Genomic DNA, 24,490 nt, shown 5'->3' with positions numbered 1-24,490 from the left:
CAGTTCCTCAACACCGAGATATTGGGCTGCCCCATGCCCAGGCATTTTCCCAAGAAAGTTCAAAATCTGTGCCCACACCAAAGCCCAGACATGCATGTTCATGACAGCGCTGCAATAGTCACAAAGCGAAACAACCCAGTGTCTACTGGATATAGTGTGTGCTTGCGCTGGAATGTCCAGCCATGGAGAGATGCAAGATCGACAGACGCTCCCACACAGGTCACCCTGAAATATTATGAGAAAGAAGCCAGACCCATAAAAGCCACATTCTCGACAGTCCCTGGTGTCTGAGATGTCCAGAAAAGGGCTAATCCACAGAGACAGAAAGCTGGTCAGGGGACTGCTGGGAAGAACTTACAGCTTCCTCTGCAGGATGCTGAAAGCCTTCTGGAACAGCACCATGGTGATGGCCGCACAACCTGTGGATTCCTTCCAGAAAATTCCACATGCGTGTGGCTAACATGAAGTTTCTGTTGGACAGAGCTGCTTTCAATGAAGCAACAGGATATTTCCCCTGACCCATCCTTGGAGGAGGCTGTGGAATTCAACCAGAGATGATCAGCTTGGAGCTGATTTTCATCCTCTTGAACCCCAGAGGATATCTGACAAGATCCAGAGACATTTTCATAGTTATAGCTGGGGTGGGTGTGAGGGGAGGATATCATGACAGGCTTGCAACACAGCTGAGCATCCTACTACACACAGGAAAGCTGCGCATGCCCAGGAGCTCTCTAGCCCTGATGTCAGCAGTGTTGGGGGTGAGAAGCCCTGGCCAGCCCATGGCCTCCTGGGTGCCAGCCCTACTCCTTGACCTCCCTGAAGACAAGGCATTCATGGCCTTTCCTGAAGGTTTTCTCCTGGAGCCCAGTACACCCCAGTGACTCTGGGGACAGGCACAATCTCGAAGGACTCAGGACTGGTAGAATCCTTGACCCTAGCTTTCATCTCCGAAGCTTCCTGAGTGCCTTAGGCAGGTTGCCACTCCCTTTGTGGTTCTCTCATCCATTGATTTTCTAGGATGACAACAACCAGAGTTTGCAAAGTCTGCATCATGCATGGGCCCCTTCTCTGACTCCTGGAGTGAAAACCTGAAAGATGTCTGCACTCATTTTGAAGTCCCTTTTCAATGACCCATTCTGTCCGTGTGCATCCCCCATGGCTGCTGCGACAGATGACCACCAACACAGTGGCCGGGACAACAAAGGCTTGGTATTGCACTTGTCTAGAGGTCAGAAATCCAACCTGAGGGTTGGATTTGAGCTGAAGGTGCCAGTGGAACTGCTCTTCCTAGGAAGAGAACTCCTCCCAGGAGAGAATTCTCCTTCTTTTTCTGACTCAAAGAAATGTTCTGTGCTCTTTGGCACACAGTGGTTTCCTCTAGTTTCAAAGTCATCAGACTGGCTCCCTCAGATCACCCCCGGACTCTGACAATCCTGTCTTCTCTTTTACAAGTACCCTTGTGATTACATGGGTCTATCCAGAGCATGCCGGATCATCTCCCCATCTCAAGGGCAATCACCTTCAATCTCATTCCTTTTGCTGCAGATGATAAGATCCTCACAGCAGACTGGAAGGTTATGGGGGGAGATGGTATCTTGAAAATGTTCTGAAATAAACAACATTTGAACCCTAGACTATCAGGAATGGACCAGCATCCTCCAAGGTCAAGTGCCCATGATCTCTTGGAGGATGGAAAAGTCAACTCCTATGGGAAGCTTCAGGAAGCTGGCTCAGTTTGAGATTCTCCCCAAAGTCGACCCTGAGTCAAGAATTTGGATGCAGTGGTTGGATTGGGAAGGGATTCCATGAAGCCTGGGGAGAAAGGAGGAATGTGAATGAGGGAGGAAAAACAGCTGGTGGACAGTGCATGCCTGAATATGTGGCAGCTGTGTGCCTGCCAGGGATCCAGTCTCTAAGGGATTGCTAAGGAACTGTCCCATTCAAATAGTCCTGCAGGAAGGAAGGGAAGTTGAAACAATTACCTGCCAGCTCCCATCCCTCTTTGGTGGAGAATTTTCCTGACTTCCCAGATATGCTACCCAGAGTTTGGGCCAGGCAACCTCCTGGGTCATGAAGAAAGTTCTCAGGCAGTAGGGACTTTGTTAGGTGCTGGAAATTCCCAGATGGACTGAGAAGCAAGGGGACTCATACCGGGAGGATCCGCCTCAGGAACGGTTACATCACATCATAGGGTAACTTGGTGGGACCAGTTGACGGGGTTCTCTGATGTGAGTGATTGTGACTCTATTCTCAGTCAAAATTCAGAGGTCGTCATAACCCTTACCTGCTTCGTTTTATGCTATGTTGATCTGATTGCCAGTTTTGCCACTTATGTAGATGTGGGCCAGCTCAGAGTTTTGTGATATGAATTACAGAAAACACCAAATGCCATTAATATGTGCCAGGAATATATGAACACTCAGTGAGTCGTTACTACTGCTACTACCACCACTATTGTTATTATTGCAGATAACAACAGCACTTTTGTTTCTCCCACCGGTAATGCAAGCTTTTGGCCAGGTATTTGGAATGATCTGAAAGTGAATCTTGGACTGCTTTCGTTTGGGGCTCCCTAACAATAATAGACAGGTCGTTTTTGTGACATGCTACTTAGTTTTCAGTGAATAGCTCCTTTTCAGAAAAACATTCTACTCAGTGGTCATTCGTGTGAGCCCAATCGTATCATCACCCCCCTTAGAACTTAAAGCCACCCAGTGAACAAACAGCAGGTATTCCCCAAGAAGCTATTTTAGAATGATTGGGATGTCTTTAGTAGTTGATTCCATCATAGTGCATCACATGGCTCTCAAACTACCAAGGCATGTAAATGTAATTTCTGAGGGTGATCTTATGTCTTAGCTCAGGCCACCACCATCAAATGCCAGGAGGAGGTGGTGTCAACAGGAGACATCTATTGCTCATAGTTTTAGAGGCTGGGAAGGTCTTGATCAAGGTACTCTCTGAGTCAGTGGCTGGGGAAAAAACCCTTGTCCTGGCTTGCACTTATCCACTGCTCACTGTGTCCTCAGATGGCAAAGAGCCAGAGGAAGCATTCCAGGGTCTCTCTTCATACGGACAATAATCCTGTCATGGCTTCCCACCCTCACAATCTCACCTAACCAGCATTATCTGTCGGGGTCTCCTTGGTCCTTAGTACATTGCAAGGCATCAACACACTAAACACTACAGAGTGGCTTTCTCCGTGGGAATCTGGCATTTTATATTTATACAGTCTTTCTGTATGTGCTTCTAGGAAACCACTAAGAAAAGAAATCACATCCATATTTGTTGTTTTCCTTTTTTGTTTGGTTGTTTCACAACAGTAGCTCATTTTTAAAGTCTCCTGGGGCTTTCTGGGTCTATGTTCATGGTGGTGGAGTCTTTCCCTCAGGGGTCAGAAGGAAAGTCTCTTGCTGACTTTTGGAGAGTTCTGAAATGCTTTGGAAAAGCTGTCATACTGAAATATACACACAACTTTTTCAGAAAGACCAGAATGTATTTGGAATATGAAGTAACTAAAAGCAGAGAATGGTGATTATTTCCATTTAAAATATCAGTGTCTTGACAGTTGCCTTCAGTAAGCACAAACAAGGTAATCTGAGATTAACTTATTTTGGCCAGAATCACAGTGAGTCGTAACAGCATTAAAACACTGTCCGAAGCATTTCGCTTCTGGTCTAGCAGTGCCCAAAGGGTGTGACCACAGGCCTGAAACTTCATCTTTTTCTCATGAAACCGTACAACTCTCAAGGGAGGAGACAGCTTATAACTGTATGTAGAACCTTGTCATCTGCTTACAAGCATTTTCTCAGATCCTTAAATATTTTGAAAGCACTGTTTAAGCACTGCATAGTGTTCCCAAGAGTTTCATATCTCACTTCATCTCATCATGTCCCTATTGTTAAACAGATAGATTGTTCTCAATGTTTCCTCACTATAAATCATGCTGTAAAAATGAGAATTCTTGTCCAGATGGCTCTGCTTACGCTGCTGATAATTTCATTAGCTTCATCACTGGGCCAAAATTTACACTTTAGTGAATATTGTCGATGTGTCATTTAGCAATATTGAACCAACCTGGACTCCTCCCTTTTGCCAGCCTTTTCAGCATGATAGATCATCAGTTTAAGAACAATCTCTGAAAACTGACAAAGGGAGGGGAGGATGAAGGAATGAGGGGAGCCCGGGGAAGAGGCAGGGAGCTGCTGAATGATGAGGGATCCGTGCCTTGCCTTGGCCCACTTGTTTCATTCCTTCGCCCACTTGTCATTAACCTAATTTTCTTTTCTCACATCATTTTCCTTGCCTGTACATCACAAGTGCTTTCCTAAATTTTTATTTGTTCTGAAATTCTGATTATGGTGGAGTTGTTAGGTGCAAAATTCTTACATTTTCAGATTCATTGATTTGTTTTTCCTTTTATGGTTAGGAAATCTTTTCTCAACCTGAGAACGACAATTTCTTTCACTTTGATATTTTTTTTGGCAGTTGATGCAAAGTTAGACGTTCACAGCACTTCAGCTCCTAGGAAACTTCTAGATCTTTGTGTTTAACACTGTCCAGAGGCCCAAGGAGGAGAATAGAAACCACTCAGAGATGGTAACACTGCTTAATGGCAGGACCAGCACCAGAGTCAAGCCTTTCTCTAGGACAGCGAGATTTCTGCTGCTCTCCAAGGAGTTGCCCACCAAAAATCACTGTGGTGTATGTGCCTACCCTTCCAGACTTCATCACTGATGATGCTGTGTACTCATCTCTGTATGGACAACGCCACACACAGCTTTAGGTTGGTTTGGGCGGCATAAGTGGTATGTGTGGTTTGCACTGTTTCACAATGAATCCCTCTCCCTCCGTGCTGTGTCTGAGAGGTCATGCTCCATCTAGCCATTTCTCCCCATGCATGTTGCCCTACACAAACCATTTTGCCAGCATATCTTTTTGGGCCTTGGGCAAGCATTTCTCAAGATGAGATTTTGAGAAGTGAAACTGCTACATCATGAGTAAGGTCTTTTTTATTTTAAAAAGATATTGCTAAAGTGTCCTTTTGCTGGTAAGGACCATTTCCCCGAATCTCAAATTGACATCCTCCTCTGTGTGGTGGGTGAAAGATGTTATATTCTTTTAATTTTATGTTTTCCTTGTTCAGGGGCCATGCTAATCTTCTCTGTATCATTCCAACTTTAGTATATGTGCAGACGAAGCGAGTACAAATTTTATGTTTTCCTAACTATTCATGAAGTTGAACACTTTCTTCTATGTTTGTTGACAATATCCTATGGACTTCACACTTAAAACAATCTCTGTTTTCGGGCATTACTTCACACTCATATACTTTGAAAATTAATCTTTATGTATTACACATATTCCTACATTTTCCTCCAATCTGTGCCTTTCCTTTTATTTTATTTGTAGGGTTCTAGCTGTTATTGTGACATAGAAAAATTTAATTTAGTGTCACCAAAATTATCAATTTGTTTATTTTGGGGTATTTTGTGTTCCAAGGAGACTTCACCCCTTTTGGCTATAAAAATAGCTTCTAATAATTTCCCGTGCATTTTTAGTCCAGCATTTTAATACTTAGTTCTGTGATGGGTGTTGACTTGGTTTCCATAGCAAGCACAGATGTTTTTTTCCTTAAGATGGCCAACTGTCTCAAAATGAACAATATTTCTTCCCTGAGGGTTGGGAGGCTATTCTTGCTACCATAAACCCAACTCCCATATTGAGTCTAATTCTTTATGCTCCACCCCATTTGCTCTTTGTCTTGATCTATTGTGGCTACTACCGCCATGTTCTGATTCCCATGGCTTCAGCATTTGTCTTGGTAAATGGTTGGTTAGTTTCATGCTTTTTCCACCACATTTCAGAGACACAAGCTCATCTGAAGTCACAATCAAAAAAAAAAAAAAAAAAAAAAAAAAAAAGCATGACTGATCCCCAACTCCAACCCAAGGTACGACGAGAGATTTGTTGCAGAGTTAAATGATTTGTGGCAGGACAAACTCCTGTCCTAGCTGCCAAGGGACCCTCCTCTTACCAGGCTGTCCTACTGCCACCCAAATTCCTGCTCCTCAAAATAAAACTCAGCTGCAAATGGCACACCTGTTTTGGATTAGTTGGAATAAATCAGGATGTGTGCTTACTTCAGTTATCTGGACAGGTGACACACAAGCTGCAAGGACAGCGAGCCAACACAAAAACTGGGGGAGCTTTCCTTTTTCCTCTTAGGGCAAAATGGGCTACACAGAAACCAACATTTAATCAAGTTACTTGGTTATGCAGAAATAAAATGGTGATATAGTGAATGTTTTCTCAATAAACATCTAGGTAAGAAAGCCTTTGCACAAAATTAAAATTTCTGTTTTGACCAAATGAGCAACTCTGTTTATAATTTGCAACTTAGAAAATGAAAAAGATCTTTGTATGGCTGTCTTGGTAGTATGAGGTGATACTGACTGTAGTGGAAGTCCATTTGTAGAACTAAAATCTAAATATGTGGGCCCAGTGTGATAACTCAACTGGCTAACCCTCCCCTTGCAAGTGCTAGGATCCCATATGGGAGCTGGTTTGTGTCCTGGCTTCTCCACTTCCCATCCAGGTCTCTGCTTATGGCCTGGGAAAGCAAAAGAAGATGGTCCAATGCCTTGAGACCCTGCACCTGTGTGGGAGACCTGGCAGAAACTCCTGGCTCCTGGCTTGAGATTGGTTCAGCTCTGGCTTTTGGGACCATTTGAGGAATGAACCAGTGGACAGAATATCTTTGTCTCCTTCTCTCTTTAAACATGCCACCCCACTAAAAATAAGTAAATTTTTAGAAAAAAGTGTATGTTTGTTTGGGGGCCTACACTTGAGGAGCCCTAGAAGTCTTGTGGTTCCCAAGCTCCCAAGAATCTTAAAGGAAATGCCTCAAACTGTATTCATCCCAGATCTGACTAATTAAACCCAGCTCTAACTGCCCTCAAAAATCACTCAACTTCTCACAAATTCAGCTAGTCTGGGACATAGGACTTTGTAACCTGTACCTCAGCAGGTGACACCAATGCACTTAATCCAGGCCCTTACTTGGAGACCCTGTCCTGAGGCCCCTGAACCGACTAGAACCTGAGCAGCAGGAGGCATCCAGGAACTCAGGGCAGCTCTTTATGATGGAATGTCTGTGTAATAGCTGAGTTCTGCAATGGCTCTAGGGTCTGTAACAGAGATGCAGTATGGGTTCATCTGTTTCCTGGGTAGAGGGAGCCTGAATGGTTGGAATCAGTGATAGAATCTTAATCAGGAAAGAGAATCCCTAGAAAGGTATATTTTAACACAATTTTATATGGAGCTTGCCCTGAAGGTCTGGTTATCTACTGCGTGTGCATGGCCTCCCAGGCCTGGCTTAGCAACAGCCACAGTGGCTTGGAGACACATGTTTGTCCCTTAGTCCTCTGGTTTGCACTACCGAGAGGATTCCTAGAATGTCTACTGGTGCAGTTACAGGGTCTACCATGGCGATCTCCAGCCAGCCTAAGCCACCTCCCTGGGTTGTCCACGTAAGTCTGTGAGTTTATGTTTTGACTTTGTTGGTCTTCGATTTTCAAAAGTTCTGTTTGCTAAGTGACCAGTTGGAAATGCTGCTTTCTGCAGAAGCTCACACCACTCCCACTGTGTGATTTTGCAGAGTGAGGTGTCTTGGGAATGCAGCTATCCCAACAGGGCAGGAAATCTGTGTAGAAACGACCCTTGACCTCTATTAGAAAAATGATCTCAAATGAGTTGGGCTTTGCTGCTTTGCTAAGAGCATAGGAACTCTGCTGGAAGCTTTCTAGAATCCCTGAGAGCGCGGCAGAAGTGCTTTCAGCTTGCTTGTACCCTGCCTGGCACGGTAAAGCTTGAGCCCTAGGCAGTGTCTGTCTTCCACAGTCTTACTGTTGTGCCTCACAGTTAATCGGCGTCAATATCTAAGCACCCTTGACCCTGACCTACTAAAACCAGGACCTCTGGGGAGGGTGTCAGGTATGTCAGGGGTTGCTTCAAAAGTGTTGAGGAAATACAATTAATAAGAAAAGTTTATTTAACTGAAAAATAATTTTGAGATTCTTGTTTTTCCAAGAAGTTTTTTGAAGACACTTAGAAGACAGCAGATGTGTTTCTAAAACCCAGTCAGGTTTCTCAGCCTGGAGGCAATGAGAGCTACCTGGGAGCTGTGAAGAGCCCCAGAACCCAAGCCACACTGCAGGCTTCATGCATCTTCATGTTTGGGAGCTCCCAGGTGAGCCCAGGTAGAGGGGCAGCAGGGCTGAGAACCCTGCCTGGGAGGGTCCTGTTGAATCCGAAAAAGACTTTGTTCTCCCCATAATCTGATAAAAATGCAGGTTCTGATTCCATGGGGCTGGACCAGGGCCTGAGAATCTGCATTCTTAGCCAGCCAGTCTGCAGAGCACGCCGCACACAGCAAGCACAGCTGTAGGTACTAATAGCTATTCCTTGATTAGCTCACCCAGACTGAGTACAATTACTGCAGCGAACCTGGGCATTAAGGGATCGTGTGGATCTGGGACAGTTAATGGGCATTTGGCAGAAGTGGCCCAGCAGACTTTGTGATGAAAAACAAAACAAATGTTTGTGCTACTCTCTGGGTCAGCCGTAGAGTGGTGCTGACAAGAAGTGTGACTGCCACGTGCTGAGAGATGAGCAATGGGAAACTTCTCTACCCGTCGCATTTTCGAGAGAGATCCAGCCCTTCAGCTCTCTGGAATCACTTATTTGAACAATCTCCAGATTGGGTAGACACACTTTATTATTCTATCAAATTCAAGATCTCAGGTTGTTCTGGCACACATAGAAAAACGATATTACAAGAAAGTTTATCTATGTATATTTTTCCACGTGTGTCATTCTGTTACTTCATGGCCATGTGGATTTCCACACAAGCTGTTTTGTATTGTCTGCCCAACAGTTAGGCTGAATTTAGCTTTAGAAGGAGTTTCTACCACATCAGCTCAAATCGTGTCAGGTCAGAAGAGGTCAATTGGTTCAAATATAAGCAGGAACTAGTGGCCTAGAATGGCAGGTGGCCAGCTTAGGAGGTGTGTTCACCCTCAAGCTGAACTTGGACTTCCAGGTTTCTCTCTCACCGTCTCTCTTATCCTTTGGCTTTCTGTTTAAATCAGTCAATCCTCAGAATTCAGGCAAAGGTGGGAATGGTGGTACAACTAGACGGCCCTCATCTTTACAAATAACACATAGTCCTATTAGCTGCTCCTTGAAACCAAAATGCTCTTGGCTTCTCTGACCTCAAGTTCAAATGGACTCTGAATCTAGTCAGTGTGACAAGTTCATCTAGACCACTCTTCATAACTGGACCCAGCGTTTTGCCATGAGGTTGATGTTATTCTAGTAAAATCCCCAGCAGGATAAGCTTTGGTCTCACCTCACAGAAGGAATGAGATGTTACCATCTTCATGGGTTTTTACGGGTGCTTGGCAATATGCCAAGTATTCTTTTTAAAGCAGATTAAAAAAAAACTAACAATAAATGTTGTTGGAAAAATTGAACATCTGTAGGCAAAAACAAAACAAAATGAACTCCTCAGGTTAAACCTCACTCTGTAAAAACTTAAAACCAGCTTAAATGTACAACACAAGGCTACAAAATTTGCAGGAAAACAAACAGAAGAACATCTTCCTAAAGGAACAAATGGATAAAAAGAACTTCATCAAATTTGAAAACTTTTGTTCCATGAAAGTCCCATTGGAATAAAAAGTCAGGCAACAATAGGGAGGAAATTTTTGCAGATACACAAAGGACTAGAATATGAATATCAATATAAATTAAAACTTAACCATACTAAGAACTCTAATTAGAAAATGGATTAAACAGATACTTTGCCAAAGAAGATATGTAATTGGTTAGTAAGCACATAAAGGAATGCTCAGCATTCCATGATGGATATCACTAAATGAATACCAAAATGGCTGGAGTAAAATTGTAACATCACATGCTGATGAGCATATGAAGAAATTGGGACTGGAAAACGGGTCCCCTCCCCGGCTGTCTCATTGAGTATATGCAAATATTACAAAATCCCCAAATGTCCCAAGCATTTCAAATCAAGGATATTCAGTCTGCACTCACACACTGCAGCTACATATTTAGTCCTACAAAAGAGGGCCTACTGTGTGGCAGGCCCTATTTCAGGGGCTTAGCATATGTCAAGGAACAGATGCCCTCCAATCACAGGGCTCACAGTGGTGTTGCCCGATCAGGAAGATTATTAACTACTAGGACCTAAGAATACATTTCCACACTGTACACTGATGATCCCATGCCCCCAAACAGAATGCAAACCTTAGGGGTGAAGCTGTGCAGCTGGGCATGTGGGAGACACAGTTCATTGGATTTCTGACTAAACATGATCTTACCCACAGTGTGGTTGGGAAAAGAAATCCAAGATGGGCAGGTTGTCAGGACTAGCCACTGAGTTGGATCAGGAACCAAGCTGAAACATTGGCAGTATGACCCGTGCAGATGACTCAAGTTAGCCTGGGGTACCCTCTCTATTTTCCACTCCCTAACCGGGATTAGCTTCATAATCTTCCATAAATGTAGGGAAACTGGGGGCTTTCCAGTTCTAGCCCGGTTGAGTACTATTTCAAGACAAATCCTAACAAGATGGCCTTGAATGTAAGCGAGAGAAAGGAAGACAGAGTAATTCACCTGGAGATGTATGTTGAGACAGGAGATAGTCTATCATCTAACCCAGTTTGCAAGACAGGAAAGTAGAGAGATGAAATCTTCTCAGAATGCTAAAACTAATACGCAGATGAAGATAAAATATTTAAAGATAAGCTCCCGGTCAATGTCTCTCCAAAAGTCCTGAAGGTAAGTGGATGAGACAAATTTAAGAGTGCATGAATTTATTGTTAGTCCAAATCCAGGATTTTTAACCATGGCAAGTCTTGAGGGTCTGAAACAAATACTGAAATGTCTTTGGACTCAGTCATGGAAAGACTGACCAGTCTTTTTTAAACAATATTACAAAAAGCTGAGTTTGGCTCCCAAGGACCCACCAGTGCTTCTGTATCACATTGGCGATGATATTTAGCCATTTACTTTACATTTGGCTGTACTTTATAGCTAGGAAATATAGAGATATCTTACAATTAAATGGAAACTTTTTGCTTAGGTAAGAAAATTGATGTCCTCCAATGTGTGAGTCTTTGTGAGAAAGTCTTCCTATTTTAGTCAAAGGAAAATAAATGCCACGGGCTCAAAGATCCTGTTTCTATACTCAGGCTGCACAGAATTGCTTTGAACTATTCACCTGCTGTTTGAGTTAGAGGTGGTCTTTTGAGTGAGAGGTCAGCTCTAGTGACCACAGCCAGATGTCCACAGTCTCTTTTCCCTGCAGGAATTGCCAGCTCTTGGGTTTGCTTGTGGAACAACAAGGAGCATGGTTCTGAGATCAGAGCTTTAATCACACCCCACAGCACCGGTCACACCTGGAGCTGTTAGCTGGGGTGGTGGCGAGGCAAGGGTTTACTGCAGGGAATTCAGGGACAAGCAGAATCCAGAGTCTATTTTGCCCAACACATTTTTGAAATCTTCAACATGCATTTTCTAGAAACTTCCTGAAGACCTCATGTATAAATGCATTTCCAAATTTGGGGCACCAAAACTAACTTGTATTTTTCATTTTCATAAACTTATTGGATCATACCTATACATAATTATGAAGGTGCACCTGGGTAAGCAAAAAAAAAAAAAAACTGCTCAAGAATTAAACAGGGTGCATACAACCGGATGACACTGACCTCAACACACCCCAGTTATTTAGCTTCAGTGCTGGTGAACAAGTAAGGCTGATGGACACTAAAGTGCTCCATCTCAAAATTCAGTTTAGGGGACAAGCTGAGCATGGAAAAGGGGCTCCTTTGTTCAGCCAGATCTAATGATGGGTCTAAAATACATTGTCAGTAGGCCCCCCACCCCCTTTTCTACTCTCACTTGGGCCAATAAATCCTGCCCCACCTCTCAAGCCTTTTATAGGAAAATTGATTTGCCCAATAAAACATTCTAAATAAATAAACAATTGTCAGAAGGTGCCTAGGTGAACTAGAAAGACATTTTATGAATAGAAAAGAAAATGGTCTGTTTCCTGGCATTAAAAAAAAATTAACATTGTCACTGTATTGTATGAGTATGTGGAGAAGCCAGCTCTGTAAAGTTATTTTGAATATGAACCTGCAAGCTCTCTGTGTGGGAGTTGCTCAGTGGCATATGGGTTGAAGAACTGAAGACCAAGCTCTTCAGTTTGACCTTCCTGTAAAAAATAAAGTAGAAATGCAACTTTTCCCCAGCTAATGGAGAAGCTGGTCAGAGAGTGTGCTCAACACTGGCTCAGATTTGGAGATCCCCCAATTGCTTATTTTGGAAATCACTATATATTGATTTTTCACTGTTTCACAGAGAAGTCAGTGCCCTTGATTTGGGGACTCTTTAATTTTCTTTGGCATCTAGGAGCCTTTATATCAAGATAATAACAAGCTTTTAGCAAAAAATTGAGAACAGAGGTACACAAATCACATTAAAAATAAATGATGGCATTTTTTCTTTTTTTTTTTTTAACTTTGAATTTTGTGGTATAATTCCATAGGGTCTGGAATTTCCCTACCCCCTCCCCAACTGCTTTTCCCCATATTATGATAGCATAGTCCTTCATAAGCAGTCATAAGTAACTAATGGCATTTAAAAGGCACTTATTTAGAAAGATCAACCATTAGCCATAATATAGTATCAGTCCAAAGCCCATTTAAAACTAAAAAACCTTTTTTTTTTTACTCAATGATAGCTTCCTTTGTGTGTTAACTATTGCCATGAATGTAATTTGACCTCTCTAAAATATGCCCAAGTCAGTATTAGAGTAAAATAAATTTCCTTCCTGGTGGGTGTCCTGTAAAGCATCTTTTATACCTTACCATCTAAGAAACACAAAATAAAAACATGTTCAATCAAGCACAGTCCACCAGCATAGCAAATGCTACTTTGTCTGCCTTTCGCAATCCTCTCAAGAGAATTCTGCAAGTCTTTGGGACACGTTGAAATCTTTCATTTGCACATTGAGTTCTGACAAAAGCCAAAGCTTTCCATCTTCCAAGTAAACACCTAAAATGATTCTAAAGAATGTTTTTTTCTTCTTTTAGAGGTTATACCCAAAACGTTTGCTGGATAAGCCTGCATATTGCCATTGCCTAGAGAAATGCATGCAGTAGACAAAAGATCAGATTTCTTTTTCCAGCTGTCCAGAAGCCCATTAGTGCCTCTCACTTCTGTCAGCCTCTTGCTATAATTAGGATGGCTTAGGGTTTATCTGGGTCTTTTTACAAAACCAGATTTCCTTCCTAGCAGCAGCAGCAGCTGTCATTCACAAGTCCTCTGCTGCTCTTGGGAGACTCACTCTAATTTACACGCCACCATGGCTGTGCCACAAGGGAACACACACACGTTTTGCCTTGCAACTTGCACAGCTGCTGCCTTACCTGAAGAGGGTCGTCGTGGACTGGAACGTGGCTTGTTGCAAATGGGCTACTCCCCCACAGCTCTTCTCCTACCCGGCTCGTATCCACTCCTTGCAGGAGTGAGACTGCTGGGGTAGGAAGGCGTTTTGCCTGGGCCCGGCTGGCATGTTCTCCTGCACGGATGTGGGCCGTCCGATCAGCAGTGCCTGCCCTGGTGTGGGGGGTTCTTCTGATGGTACTCCAGATGGGTGGGTGCTCCACAGCCTGCTGTGGACGAAGCAGCTTTGGGGAGGCTGCTGGCAGGTTGGCACTCAGCTTTCTGCTCCTGCCCTTTGCCCCCAGCTGCCTCATCCTGGGAGGTTTCTGGGAGCCCCTCTTGCCCTCCGAGTCCTTTTCCCCAACACTTGGCTCAGCTGTGGGCCCTGAGCACTGCATCACCCCCGGCTCCCTGGTCCAGGACCCAGGCTCTGTCTCTGCCGCTGCAGGCTCCGTGGTTAGCAGTCTGTCGCTGGCCAGCTCCTCTTCTGCTTCAGCTCTGTCTCTGGTTTCCCCTTGAATTCTTGGATACTCATTTTCAGGAGCTGCAGGGGGTGCTGGAGTGCTCCCCTGTTCCAGCAGCAGGGACAGCCCCGCTGGGTGAGGTCCCAGCGCTGGGGGACTGGGCCTGGAGGCACCGCTGCTCCTTGTCCCCACTCTTTGGGCTTGTGAGTGATGAGCACAGAAGCCAGGGGTGGCATCCATAGGCCCGATGTCACCTGACACCCGAGGCCCACAACCCAATACATTAGGGAAAGGCTCACGCCCACCCAGGCCACGCTCACTGAATTCCACCTCTTCGTCATCGCTTTCTAATAAAAAAACACACTCCGTCCCCTGCAAGTTCCTTTGCCAAACTGCATTAGAGTAATCTGTCATAACATCGGAACATTCCAGATACTCCAGGTCATCATCTGAAAACTCCTCCGTGCAGGTTAGGGTTATCTCTGGGCAGAGCTCATAGTCACTGTCAGAGTCTTCGCTGGACGCTTGCGGGTTGAGTTGCACGGGGCCCAAGGCACTAGCACTCGGGTCAAGACCTGCAGTGACCTCCGACAGCGGCAGGCTGCAGCTGATGTACTTGTGTGCCCTGGGCTGCTGCAGACCTGAGGCTGAGTCTTCCTCAGCAGGGCCATCGGTGTGGAGCTTGCTACACAGCACCTCTGTTCCTCGGGAATGCCTTGCCTGGCAGCAACACGCTTCTTGTTTTTCAGGAGTATTTGTTGAAGCAGGAAAAATGACCCCATCTACCAAGCCCTCCGGGTCACCAGCATTGTTAGCCTCCTCGGGTTGCCTTGTGTCTTTAAGATCCGGGACAGTTCCAGAACTGGATGCTTGAGTGTCCTCAGTGGCCCACAGCTGGAGTGAGTGGGGACAGCTGAGTTCATCCGGGGAGGAATCAGCGGGTGAGGGCGTACCCCAGGAGCTGCTTCCTCCTTCTTCCCAAAAACACTCTTCCCCATCAGTCTGATTTGCCCCTGGCTCTTTGCAGGTCCCCAAGTCTTGTCCCCAACCTGCGTCCCTGGCATTTTCCAAATTAGAAGAAACTTGGGCCTTCTCTGCCACACACTGGACCTCGACAGAAGCGGAACAGCAGATCGTGCCAAAGCAGTTCTTAGCCGAGACCTGGTAAACAGCAGCATCGTCCGCCGTACAGCTGAGGGAGAAGGGCACACAGGTGAGTTGGCCATGCATGCAGGCAGTGAAGATGATCACTTTTGCTACACAAGAAAAGGGCTGTGCCAACTGAGACCACAGTGGGGAGCACCTTGGGAAGCCCGCCTTCTTCCTTGTAGCTTTCCACAATGTTCTTGCAAACTGGCAGTGCTCAGCTGTATTTGGGTGAGTAGGGGGAAATGTGTTTGTATTCTGGCTTCTTCTTCTGTCTTTTTAAGCCATCTTTATGTTATGCCAATTTGAGAAGGCATGATGTTTTGGAGTGAGGCATTGTATACTCTGCTAACATACCCTACTACCCACTATGGAACAAAGGAACAACTTGAGCCATAGTCCTTGTGCTGACCATACTAAGAAGGCGTGGCTCTTGCCAGGGGAATGTAAAGAGAATAGCACACTAGGATTATGTGTCCAGAGGACAGTATCATTTCCTCTTTAATTTAACTTGCCTGGAAGGTCTTAAGCCCAGGCGTGATCCCTCCTGGCTAGAAATTCCTGTCCCCGGGCCGTCCTGACCGACACTGACCAGGGCAGGTGTTTGGCTTTGGCCCAGCATGGAAGGGACAGGATCCTGGATCAGATTAGATAAAGCCTGCTCTGCCTGTTCAGGACAACCTGTGGCTCCTCCTCCACTGACTGGAGTCACACAGAACCCAAATCATTGAACTCAGAGGTCAACAGTCAGTTTCAGGAGGCAGGAGCTGTGGGTCTGGCTTGGACTGAGACGTAACGCCTAGATTTTCATCAGCTATCCACGGTGTAAAACGCACAGATGTCTACTCAGGACTGTAAGAACAGCCTTCCTGACCCTTCCTCTTCCTCACTGGGGAAACGGGCGTGGGGAGTGAGAGCCCTTTGATGCTGAAGCCTATAGATGTTCATAAGCCCAGAATCACTGGGTGCTTGTTTTCAGAAGTCACAGCTAAATCCTTGATGTCCAGTAGAGCTGGGCACCTGGCTCCCCCGTGGAAGCCGCTTGGGGTGGCTGAGGTTGGCCCAGCCTGATCTGTAGCTGATGTCTGTCTTGACCTCAGCTCACAGCACAGGAAGAATGAAATGGAAGGCAGTTTTTGGGGGGAACATCACCTGCTCTTGTCTGTTTCATAAAATCATTCTGAGGTTCCTCTGACAAGTCAAGGCGCAGGGGCTTTGGGTAGCAGACACCCTCTGCTACTTTTGTTTGGGCAGGAAGACAGAAATGCTAAGACCTAGCTGCCGCAGCATTCCAGGAAACCTGCAGAGAATGGCCAGAGAGCTCTGTCAGAACTTCTCTAATCAGAATCCCTGCGGAAAGGGCCTGAGAACCTGCTTTCAAAAAACTCCCTGAGCTGTTCTGATGAAAACTGACTTTCCACTAGCAGGAAGTGAAGGCTGTGGCAGAGCTGTTGGCTAACTGAATGATGAATCCTGAATGCACTGACATGCACCCACAGTCCCTCAACAAACTGGGAAATTTTTATTCCAGGCATCTAAGGAAATAACCATTATCTGACCAAAAAGCCAATTCAGTAGAAGCTTCAGTGGCCATAGGTCAGAAAGAATGTAAGTTTTAAAGAATTAGCTTAGGAGCTGATGCAGTGGTGTAGCAAACTATTCCTCTGAAGCGCCAGAATCCCATGGGGGTGCCAGTTCAAGTCCAGGTTGCTCCACTTCCAGTTCAGCTCCTGCTAATGACATGGTAAAGCACTGGAAAATGACCCAAGACCTTGGGTCCCTGCACCCACATGCAAGGCCAGGAAGCAACTCCTGGTTCCTGGCTTTAGACTGGCCCAGCATCAGCTGTTGAGACCATTTGACAACTGATCAGTAGATGGAAAATTCTCCCCCTGCCCGTCCCGCTCTCATTTTTGTGTAAAATAAACTAATGTATGTTATTAAAAGTCTTTTTTAAAATGACTCAGAAAGTCACTCAATAAGCAAACAGCATTAAGTCTGAGAAAGAGAGAAATTCATTTCTAGAGATTTATATTTATTTGTATTAAACAAAATTTTAAATGTTCAGTTTCCAACCAAGAAAGTAGTGACACCAGTAAAAAGGAAAAGTGTGACCATGGAGCAGGACAAAAACTGTTGACAGGGCCCAGTGCAGTAGCCTAGTGGCTGAAGTTCTCACCTTGCATGTGCCAGGGTCCCCTATGGGCACCAGTTTGTGTCCCGGCTGCCTGCTTCCCATCCAGCTCCATGCTCGTGGCCTGGGAAACCAGTGGAGGATAGCCCAAAGCCTTGGGATCCTACACCCGCATGGGCGACCTAGAAGAGGCTCCTGGCTTCAGACCAGTTCAGCTCTGGCCGTTGCGGCCACATGGGGAGTGAATCAGTGGATGGAAGATCTTTCTGTCTCTGCTTCTATCTGTAAATTTGACGTTCCAATGAGAAATAAATAAATCTTTTTTAAAAAAAAGCCATCAATAGAAATTTCACCTAGATTTGCCAAAGATTTTAAATCATCTTCTCACAATATGTTCCAAGAACTGGAGTAAACCAATCTGAAAAGCTGAAGTATAGGAATAGAGTTTTAATAAATACATTGAAATAATTTTTAAAAAATAGAAATTCTGAAGTTGACCATTACAGTGACTAAAAATGAGGATGTCATAAAAAGCCCAGCGGCAAGCTTAAGCAGGATGAAGAACTCATGAATTTGGACAATCGAGACTCTCCAGTATCAGAAAAAGAAATAGAAAACAATGTAGAAGAATGAACTGAGTTTTGAAGACATATAGGAAGCCATCAAGCATGCAACATACATACATACAATGGACATTTCAAAAGGAGAGAAAAAGCCAGAAAGAACATTTAAAGAAACTAAAACACAAAGAAAGGACAGGAGTGATACCACACCGACGGTGGAGCAATGCCAGCAGACAACAGATGTGCTTCGTTTCGTTGATACGGCAAAAAGAGTTTGATTTGCAGGAAATGTGCACCAAATATCCATAAATTACCATCATCTGTCCATTGTTCTTTCAAGTAAATTATGCTCAAAGAAGTGGCGAGCAGCTTACAAAAGTTAATTACATAAATGTTTCCCCCAGGATAACTGACCTCGAGGAAATCCCAGCAGAGGTGCCTTGTGGGTATTTTTTGGTTCATTAAATGAGGTTTAAAAAGAGCTTTTACAAGTCATCACAATTTACTAAAATTCACCATTTGGATTAATACATCAGGACATTATTAAGTAAAACTTAGTAATTTAATTTTATGGCAGCAAAGGACTCTGAAAACCAATGTGGCTTCAGAATCACTGTTTGGTTCCTGCTGAGGCACTGGGAAAGCCACTCCCACTGCTTTTCACCATCAGCTCAGGGAAAAAGGCAAAGTGTTTAAGTATTCTTACGATAATAGTATGGCTCTCCAAAAGGGTTGGGGAACCTGTTAGAGGTATAAGGAGTATGCCTTCACCTAAGTTACTTACCAAGGAAATACATCCTCCGCATCCTCTCCCAAAATTACACTTGAAAACAGGGCCTGAACTCTTGTGTGCTCTATTAGGCAGTGCCTGAATGCCTTTGGTTTTCCTGGTTTGCAAAGGGGAAAGAGGACTTATGTCCAGGCTCCACTTTCCAGAAATCCTGGTTCAGGGCTTGATGCAAGGGTCTGTAGGACTGATTGACTAGGTAGCTAGCTGCTGGTTCCGTCAATTCTAACAGGGCTAACCCAGAAATTCCTCAGGATCCAGGCAATCTAATATAATCTGTGCTTTGAGAATGCAAGTTTAAAAATGGGAGTAAGGACTAAGAGGGACAGAAGCCACAGGACTAGAAATTCTACCAAATAGGAATCAAGGTAACAAGTACAAAAGGGACGACCTAAAAGAGAGATTGTATGTTTTCTACAGGCCAACGCAATATGTCCACCAAAGCTGCTAGACTTGAATCCAGGTGTTTCTGTGGTTATAATGCCCTAGAGTGTTGTATTTTTCCATGCATCACTTCATACATCTGCCTGGATGTATAAGCTGATGAGTCCACTAGCACAAATAAAAATAAAAATTAGTATACCCAATAGGAAAAATAGGTTCCTAGCTCCTGCTGGGATAAATGGCCCTTGAGGCCATTTGTCTGCTTCCAAACAGCTCACCTGTGCTAAACAAGACCAAACTCGCTGAAAAGCAAACTGTGCAACTTGACAGGGCTTCCTAAAGACAGGATTTGTAGACGAAGCTAAAGCTACTGGCCAGAGGGAGGACTGGGACTCCCTGTGGAGCTTAGATGTTATGCCTCCACCGTCCATTCTATACAATAACATTGCTATGTTTTCCTTTGCATGTTTTCTTGCGCAATCGGTATTTCTTATCTGCCCAACTCCTGGTATCAGCTATCTTAATAACTGAATTATGAGAATAACTCAAAGAATAAAAAAGGCTTTGTCTTTTTCCCAAATCCCAAAGCCATGTTTGTCAAAAAAATGAAAGAATTACAATATTGGAAACAGAGGTTTGGGCCCATGTTTGCTATAAGCAACTACTCCATTTCAAAATGCTTGGGGCTCTTCCTCACACAATGGCCGATTCAGTGGTTTATCTAACAGGCTGGTTGAACTGCATGCTTGAAGAGCTGAGTGGGCCTGCAGAAAAGTGCCAGGGTCTCTTCTCTCATTCACTGTATCCTGCCTATGTTTGGCTCTGTGGCACCCTCAAGGCTAGAGCTGCGGCTGGTTTCCTGCCATGTTTGACTGAAGAACCCAGGGGTTAGAAAGAAGCCCATGGAAGGAGGAGTTTCTAGGTAGTAGTAGAAGCTCCCGCTGGGCATCCGGCTTTCGCTCTCTTCCCTGTGACCTGATTCTTGGGACCCAGAACTGCTGTCCATGCCCCTCTCTCTGTCTCCGTAACTCAGGAGTCAGTCATTTCTGGATTACTCTCTGGTGACTTCACTATGCCCAGCCTGGCTCACTCATCTGTGTAGCCCTGCACTAATGCTTGGAAATGGTTTTTGACTCCTGGTTAGACATTTGTGGGTACAGAGATGAGATAGGGGTGTTGGAGTGGAGGCCCAGAGGAGAGGTGGTTCGTCTTAGGACGCCTATGGTTCGCATTGCATTTGAGCATGTCTCCCCTCTCGCCCCCTCAAAGATTCACAAACTAGAAGTTTGGTCCTAGTGTGTTGATATGGAGAGATGGTGGAACCTTTAAGTGGTAGGCCTAGGACAAGGTCATCAGGTCATGGAGGCATTGCCCTTGGATGCGATTAAGTCTCTAGGGGCGGGTTATTTTTTAAACTTATTTTTTTTTTAAGATTCATTTATAATTTTTATTGGAAAGGTAGATTTTCAGAGAGCAGGAGAGACAGAAAGATCTTCCATCTGTTGCTTCACTCCCCAAGTAGCCACAGTGCCTGGAGTTGAGCTGGTCCAAAGCCAGGAGTCAGGAGCCTCTTCTGGGTCTCCCACGCGGGTGCAGGGTCCCAAGGCTTTGGGCCGTCCTCTACTGCTTTCCCAGGCCACAAGCAGGAAGCTGGATGGGAAATGGGGCTGCCAGGATCATAACTGGAGCCTATATGGGATCCCGGTGCATGCAAGGCAAGGACTTCAGCTACTAGGCTACCTTGCTGGGCCCAGGAGTGGCCTCATTATACCATTACACCATGAGACCACACACTTAGGCCCTAGGCATGGAGCCAACTCCGCCTCCATTCTCTGCTGTCTTGTGACCTAGCCACCTCGCCAGAAGCCAACCAGAGGGAGCTGCCCACCTCTGACTTTCAGTCTCCAAACTAAGCTCCAAACTACGAGCTAAGTAAACTTCTTTTCTGTATTAAGTAACCTGTCTTGGCTGTTGTTATAGCAACAGAAAATGCACTGAGATAGTTGAAAATTAAAAAAAAAAAAAAAAAGTGGCAGACCTCTGCTCTAACAGATGTATTAGCTACTTGGGGAAGCCAAAGGTGTTCCCAGGTCTTTTGCCCAGCAGCAGTTGCCCATCCAGTCGGGGGAATGAGGTGTCCCCACAAATCACTGTAGTGCAAGCTGGCAGATGCAGAAAATCATTACAAATCACTCGAACTCCACATGGCAGAGTGCAAGGAACTGAGGGAAGGTTGTCTAGGGAACTTAGCAGCCAGAGCTGACCTCTGAGCTCCATGGCAGGAAACGGATTCCTCTAGCAGATGCGTGGGACTTGGGAGGGACTGGTGGTTTCTGGCAGATTAATGGCCCAAGGGAGAAAGGAGGCAAGAACCCTGCCAGCTGTTATGGAAGCCAGCAATTCTTACCTGGAAACAGGATGGAAATTCTTACCTGGAAACAGAGGAAACGGTAGGGCTACTGTGTTATTTACTGTTTGAACAAAATACTTGCAGGGTGATTCTGGATTCTCACACCAAGACAACAGGCAGAGGCTGGGGCTGTGCCAGGGAGGCTGGCGCTGAGCCATGCACCTCAGGATATTCATTCAGGCACTGAGCGGGGGTTGGTCCAGGCTGGTAAGGCTTCACACCCCACACTGAGCATGGCCTCAGGCTCCAGCATACCCATGGGAAGCAGGGATAACAGCCACTTCAGGAGGAATGGGAAATGATTCCATAAGATGCTCCACCAGGTGCCAGGGCAGGGGCAAGAAGGGGACACTCATGTTCTCCACGCCTGGTGTGACCCGAGGCCCCTGACTGGGCAGCAGTGCCTCATCCTCCCACCCATGCTGTAGGCCCATGGTGCCATAGGATGGCACGCTGCCTGAGTCCGGGTTCCATCCCTAGGAGATCTGTCCATTTGCCAAGAGGTAAGACTTCCAGGTACTAAACAGGGAGAGATTTTAAGTGGTTTGCAAAGTTAAGGGTCATCATCCCAAAGGCACTGATGAGGCAACTCCTGGTAAAGAGGACAGAAGTAAGGGGGCCTGCATCGTCTGGGAGAGGAGCCAACACATAGAACTTGCGCCCTGCACAGAAGGATTAAACTTCATCTGGGTGGGAAAGTGGGTAGGGCTCTCTGGACAGCTGTGCCAGAGCTAGGAGGAGCCTGACCTGGGAGAGGCCTTGAGGATGGGCACTGTGGTTGCAAGAAGCTTGGCTCAGGAACAGCTCGGCCTGGGAGCAGAGGGAGGCGAGCTCTGCTTCTCTTGCTCACCCCAGTACTGGGGTGAGTTGACAAGAGGCAGACTGCGAAACCCACAGGGCACCGTGGTTAAGGGACAGACTGAGCAGAAAGACTGCTGGGGCCATTCGCAGGCCCACCTACCAAACGACCTCTGACAAGCTGCTTAGCAGCCGTGGACATCTGTGTGGAGAACATAAGGATAAAAGAGGATCAATTGCCATACAGAGCTTAACGCAAAGTCCAGCATGCAGCAAATGGCAAGCCAGGTCTCTTCAGCCCTGCGGGAGTGTCAGCAACACTGGGAGTGGCTTTTTGAAGATACCAGTGCCGGGGGAGGGGTTTGAGGGCAGTGAAACTACTCAGTCAGATCCCAAAGGGGAGCATGCGTGGGACAAGCCCATAGCCTGGACAACACCAAGGGCGAGCCCTGACATCAGACTCAGGCTGACAATGCAGTGTGCACTCAGGTTCACGGTCCACGAGGGAAGCACCACCGGCTGCTTGTTGTAGACCGAGAGGGAAGCTCTACTGTGTGGGGCAGGAAGCACATATGTCTATGCCTGTGGCTCAGTTTTGCTGTGAGCCTAAAACTGCACTAAAGAAAAAGAAAGGAAAGAAAGAAAAAAGAAAAGTGTTGACTGCCTAAAGGCACTGTACTACCAGTGCCAGGGCCCCACCAAAAAAGCAAAGAAAACAACAAACCAGCATCATCCTGATGAGCTTCCCCAAGGGTTCCTAAAACTTCCTGCTGACTGATGGGCAGCCGGCCCAGCAGCCCTGTGCTAAGTGACTCTTGGCTCTTGTGTCATAACAGGTGAGCTTGGGGAAGAAATAATTGGAGGAGAGCTCTTATCCTCTAAACACCTGGGGAGTGGCACTGGGCACGGAGTGTTGCATTTCTGACAGTCTTCTGAGCCCCTGGGAACACACGGACGCCTCAGTTTCTCTGAATAGGGAAACGAGCACAGTGATTGCAGAAAGAAACAAACCCTGGTGTGTTCCTGCCACCAGGCTTAGGTTAGAGGTGACCCGCCCCTCTTACCAAAAGCAACTTGAGGGAAGCTGATGACATTCTCTGCTTCCAACAACCAATGGACCATGGAGCTGGCACAGAGGCCAGAAAGGTAGTTGGAACAATATTTACTGAGATTTCTAACTTGTCATTTTGTCCCAAGAAAAAGCCCAGCATGGAGAGAACAAGATTAAACAGAAGACAGCATTGGACAACCCAACTGTGGGCAGTGACAGCACGCAGGAGCACAGGTGCCACTGACCAAACGACCAAGCACTCTTTAGAAAGCAAGTTGCTATCGAATTGTGAACGTCTAACGTGGCCAGTTCATCCAGCTCCCAGCATGCCCCAAAGCAAACCCTACAGGTGCCTAGCCAAACCTGCTTCTCGTCTCAGAAAATGCTGCAATTCTACTCTACAAATTGTTTGGGCAGCAAACCCTGGAGTCTGTCTTTTATTCCCTCTCGCTCACATCCAGTCCTTCAGCAATGCCCAGCACAAGTTGGCTGCTTCCTGATTCCTTCCCTGGACCCTCGTGGATGGAGCCACCACTGCTCTGGTGCTGTCTGGCTGCCGGTCTCCCAGCCACACCCTAACTCCTGTGCAGATGGCATGTGCTACTGCCAGAGCTGTCCTTGTCAAAAGGGAACCAGAACAGGTCATGTCTCTGTTTACGTGGCCTCCAGGGTGGGCCAATCTCCCAGAGAGTAAAATCTGAGTCATGATCACATGCCACCATGGGCCACAAGGCCCCATAATCTTACCTCCCTCTTCCTTCCTCAGACTCAGTCACAGTGGCCTTGCAAGATCCCACCTACCAGCCTGCCTTTGCTGTTCTCTTCTCTCGCTCTGCCCAGGTAGTAACCACATTTTGTCTTTAAGCTCTCTGCTTCCAACAGCCCATTAGAAAGCACATCCCTCGCTGACCCTTCTGCCCACCCCACTACCTGCCATCTCCTTCATTCTTTCTCTTCTGTCATGGTGCATGGTCACCTATGATCCCATTATCCCTGTCTCCTGAAATCAGGGACTCCAGCAGTCACTGACAGTCCAGGGTATAGAATAGTCCCCAGCCCAAAGTGAATTGACCTTTGTTTTTAAATGAAGTCTTTACGAATACTTTTGTAGCTATTCTACGGTGTGTATGTGAGTGGATTTTGCTTGGAGGACAATACTGCCAAAATGAGAAGCAATGAGTGACACAGGGCCCTGGGAAACAGAACTTGGGACATGC

General features: G+C 45.8%; 1 protein-coding gene and 1 non-coding gene across 2 annotated transcripts in view; both read right to left on the bottom strand.

Moving 5' to 3' along the window:
* Positions 1-24,490, bottom strand: part of ALPK2 (alpha kinase 2) — a 97,321-nt gene that overhangs the window by 49,924 nt on the left and 22,907 nt on the right. The window contains exon 4 of the mRNA XM_058676766.1: positions 13,521-15,192. Coding sequence (XP_058532749.1) covers positions 13,521-15,192 — 1,672 coding nt within the window. The remainder of the gene's footprint in view (positions 1-13,520; positions 15,193-24,490) is intronic.
* On the bottom strand, positions 5,105-5,208 carry LOC118758114 (U6 spliceosomal RNA). The gene has a single exon (XR_004995541.1). It is a non-coding gene; the product is annotated as a U6 spliceosomal RNA (small nuclear RNA).

This window comes from Ochotona princeps, chromosome 18 (assembly GCF_030435755.1).
Source record: "Ochotona princeps isolate mOchPri1 chromosome 18, mOchPri1.hap1, whole genome shotgun sequence".
Lineage (NCBI taxonomy): Eukaryota > Metazoa > Chordata > Mammalia > Lagomorpha > Ochotonidae > Ochotona > Ochotona princeps.
The sequence above is the reverse complement of the archived record's forward strand: the minus strand, read 5'-3'. Positions and strand labels throughout refer to the sequence as shown.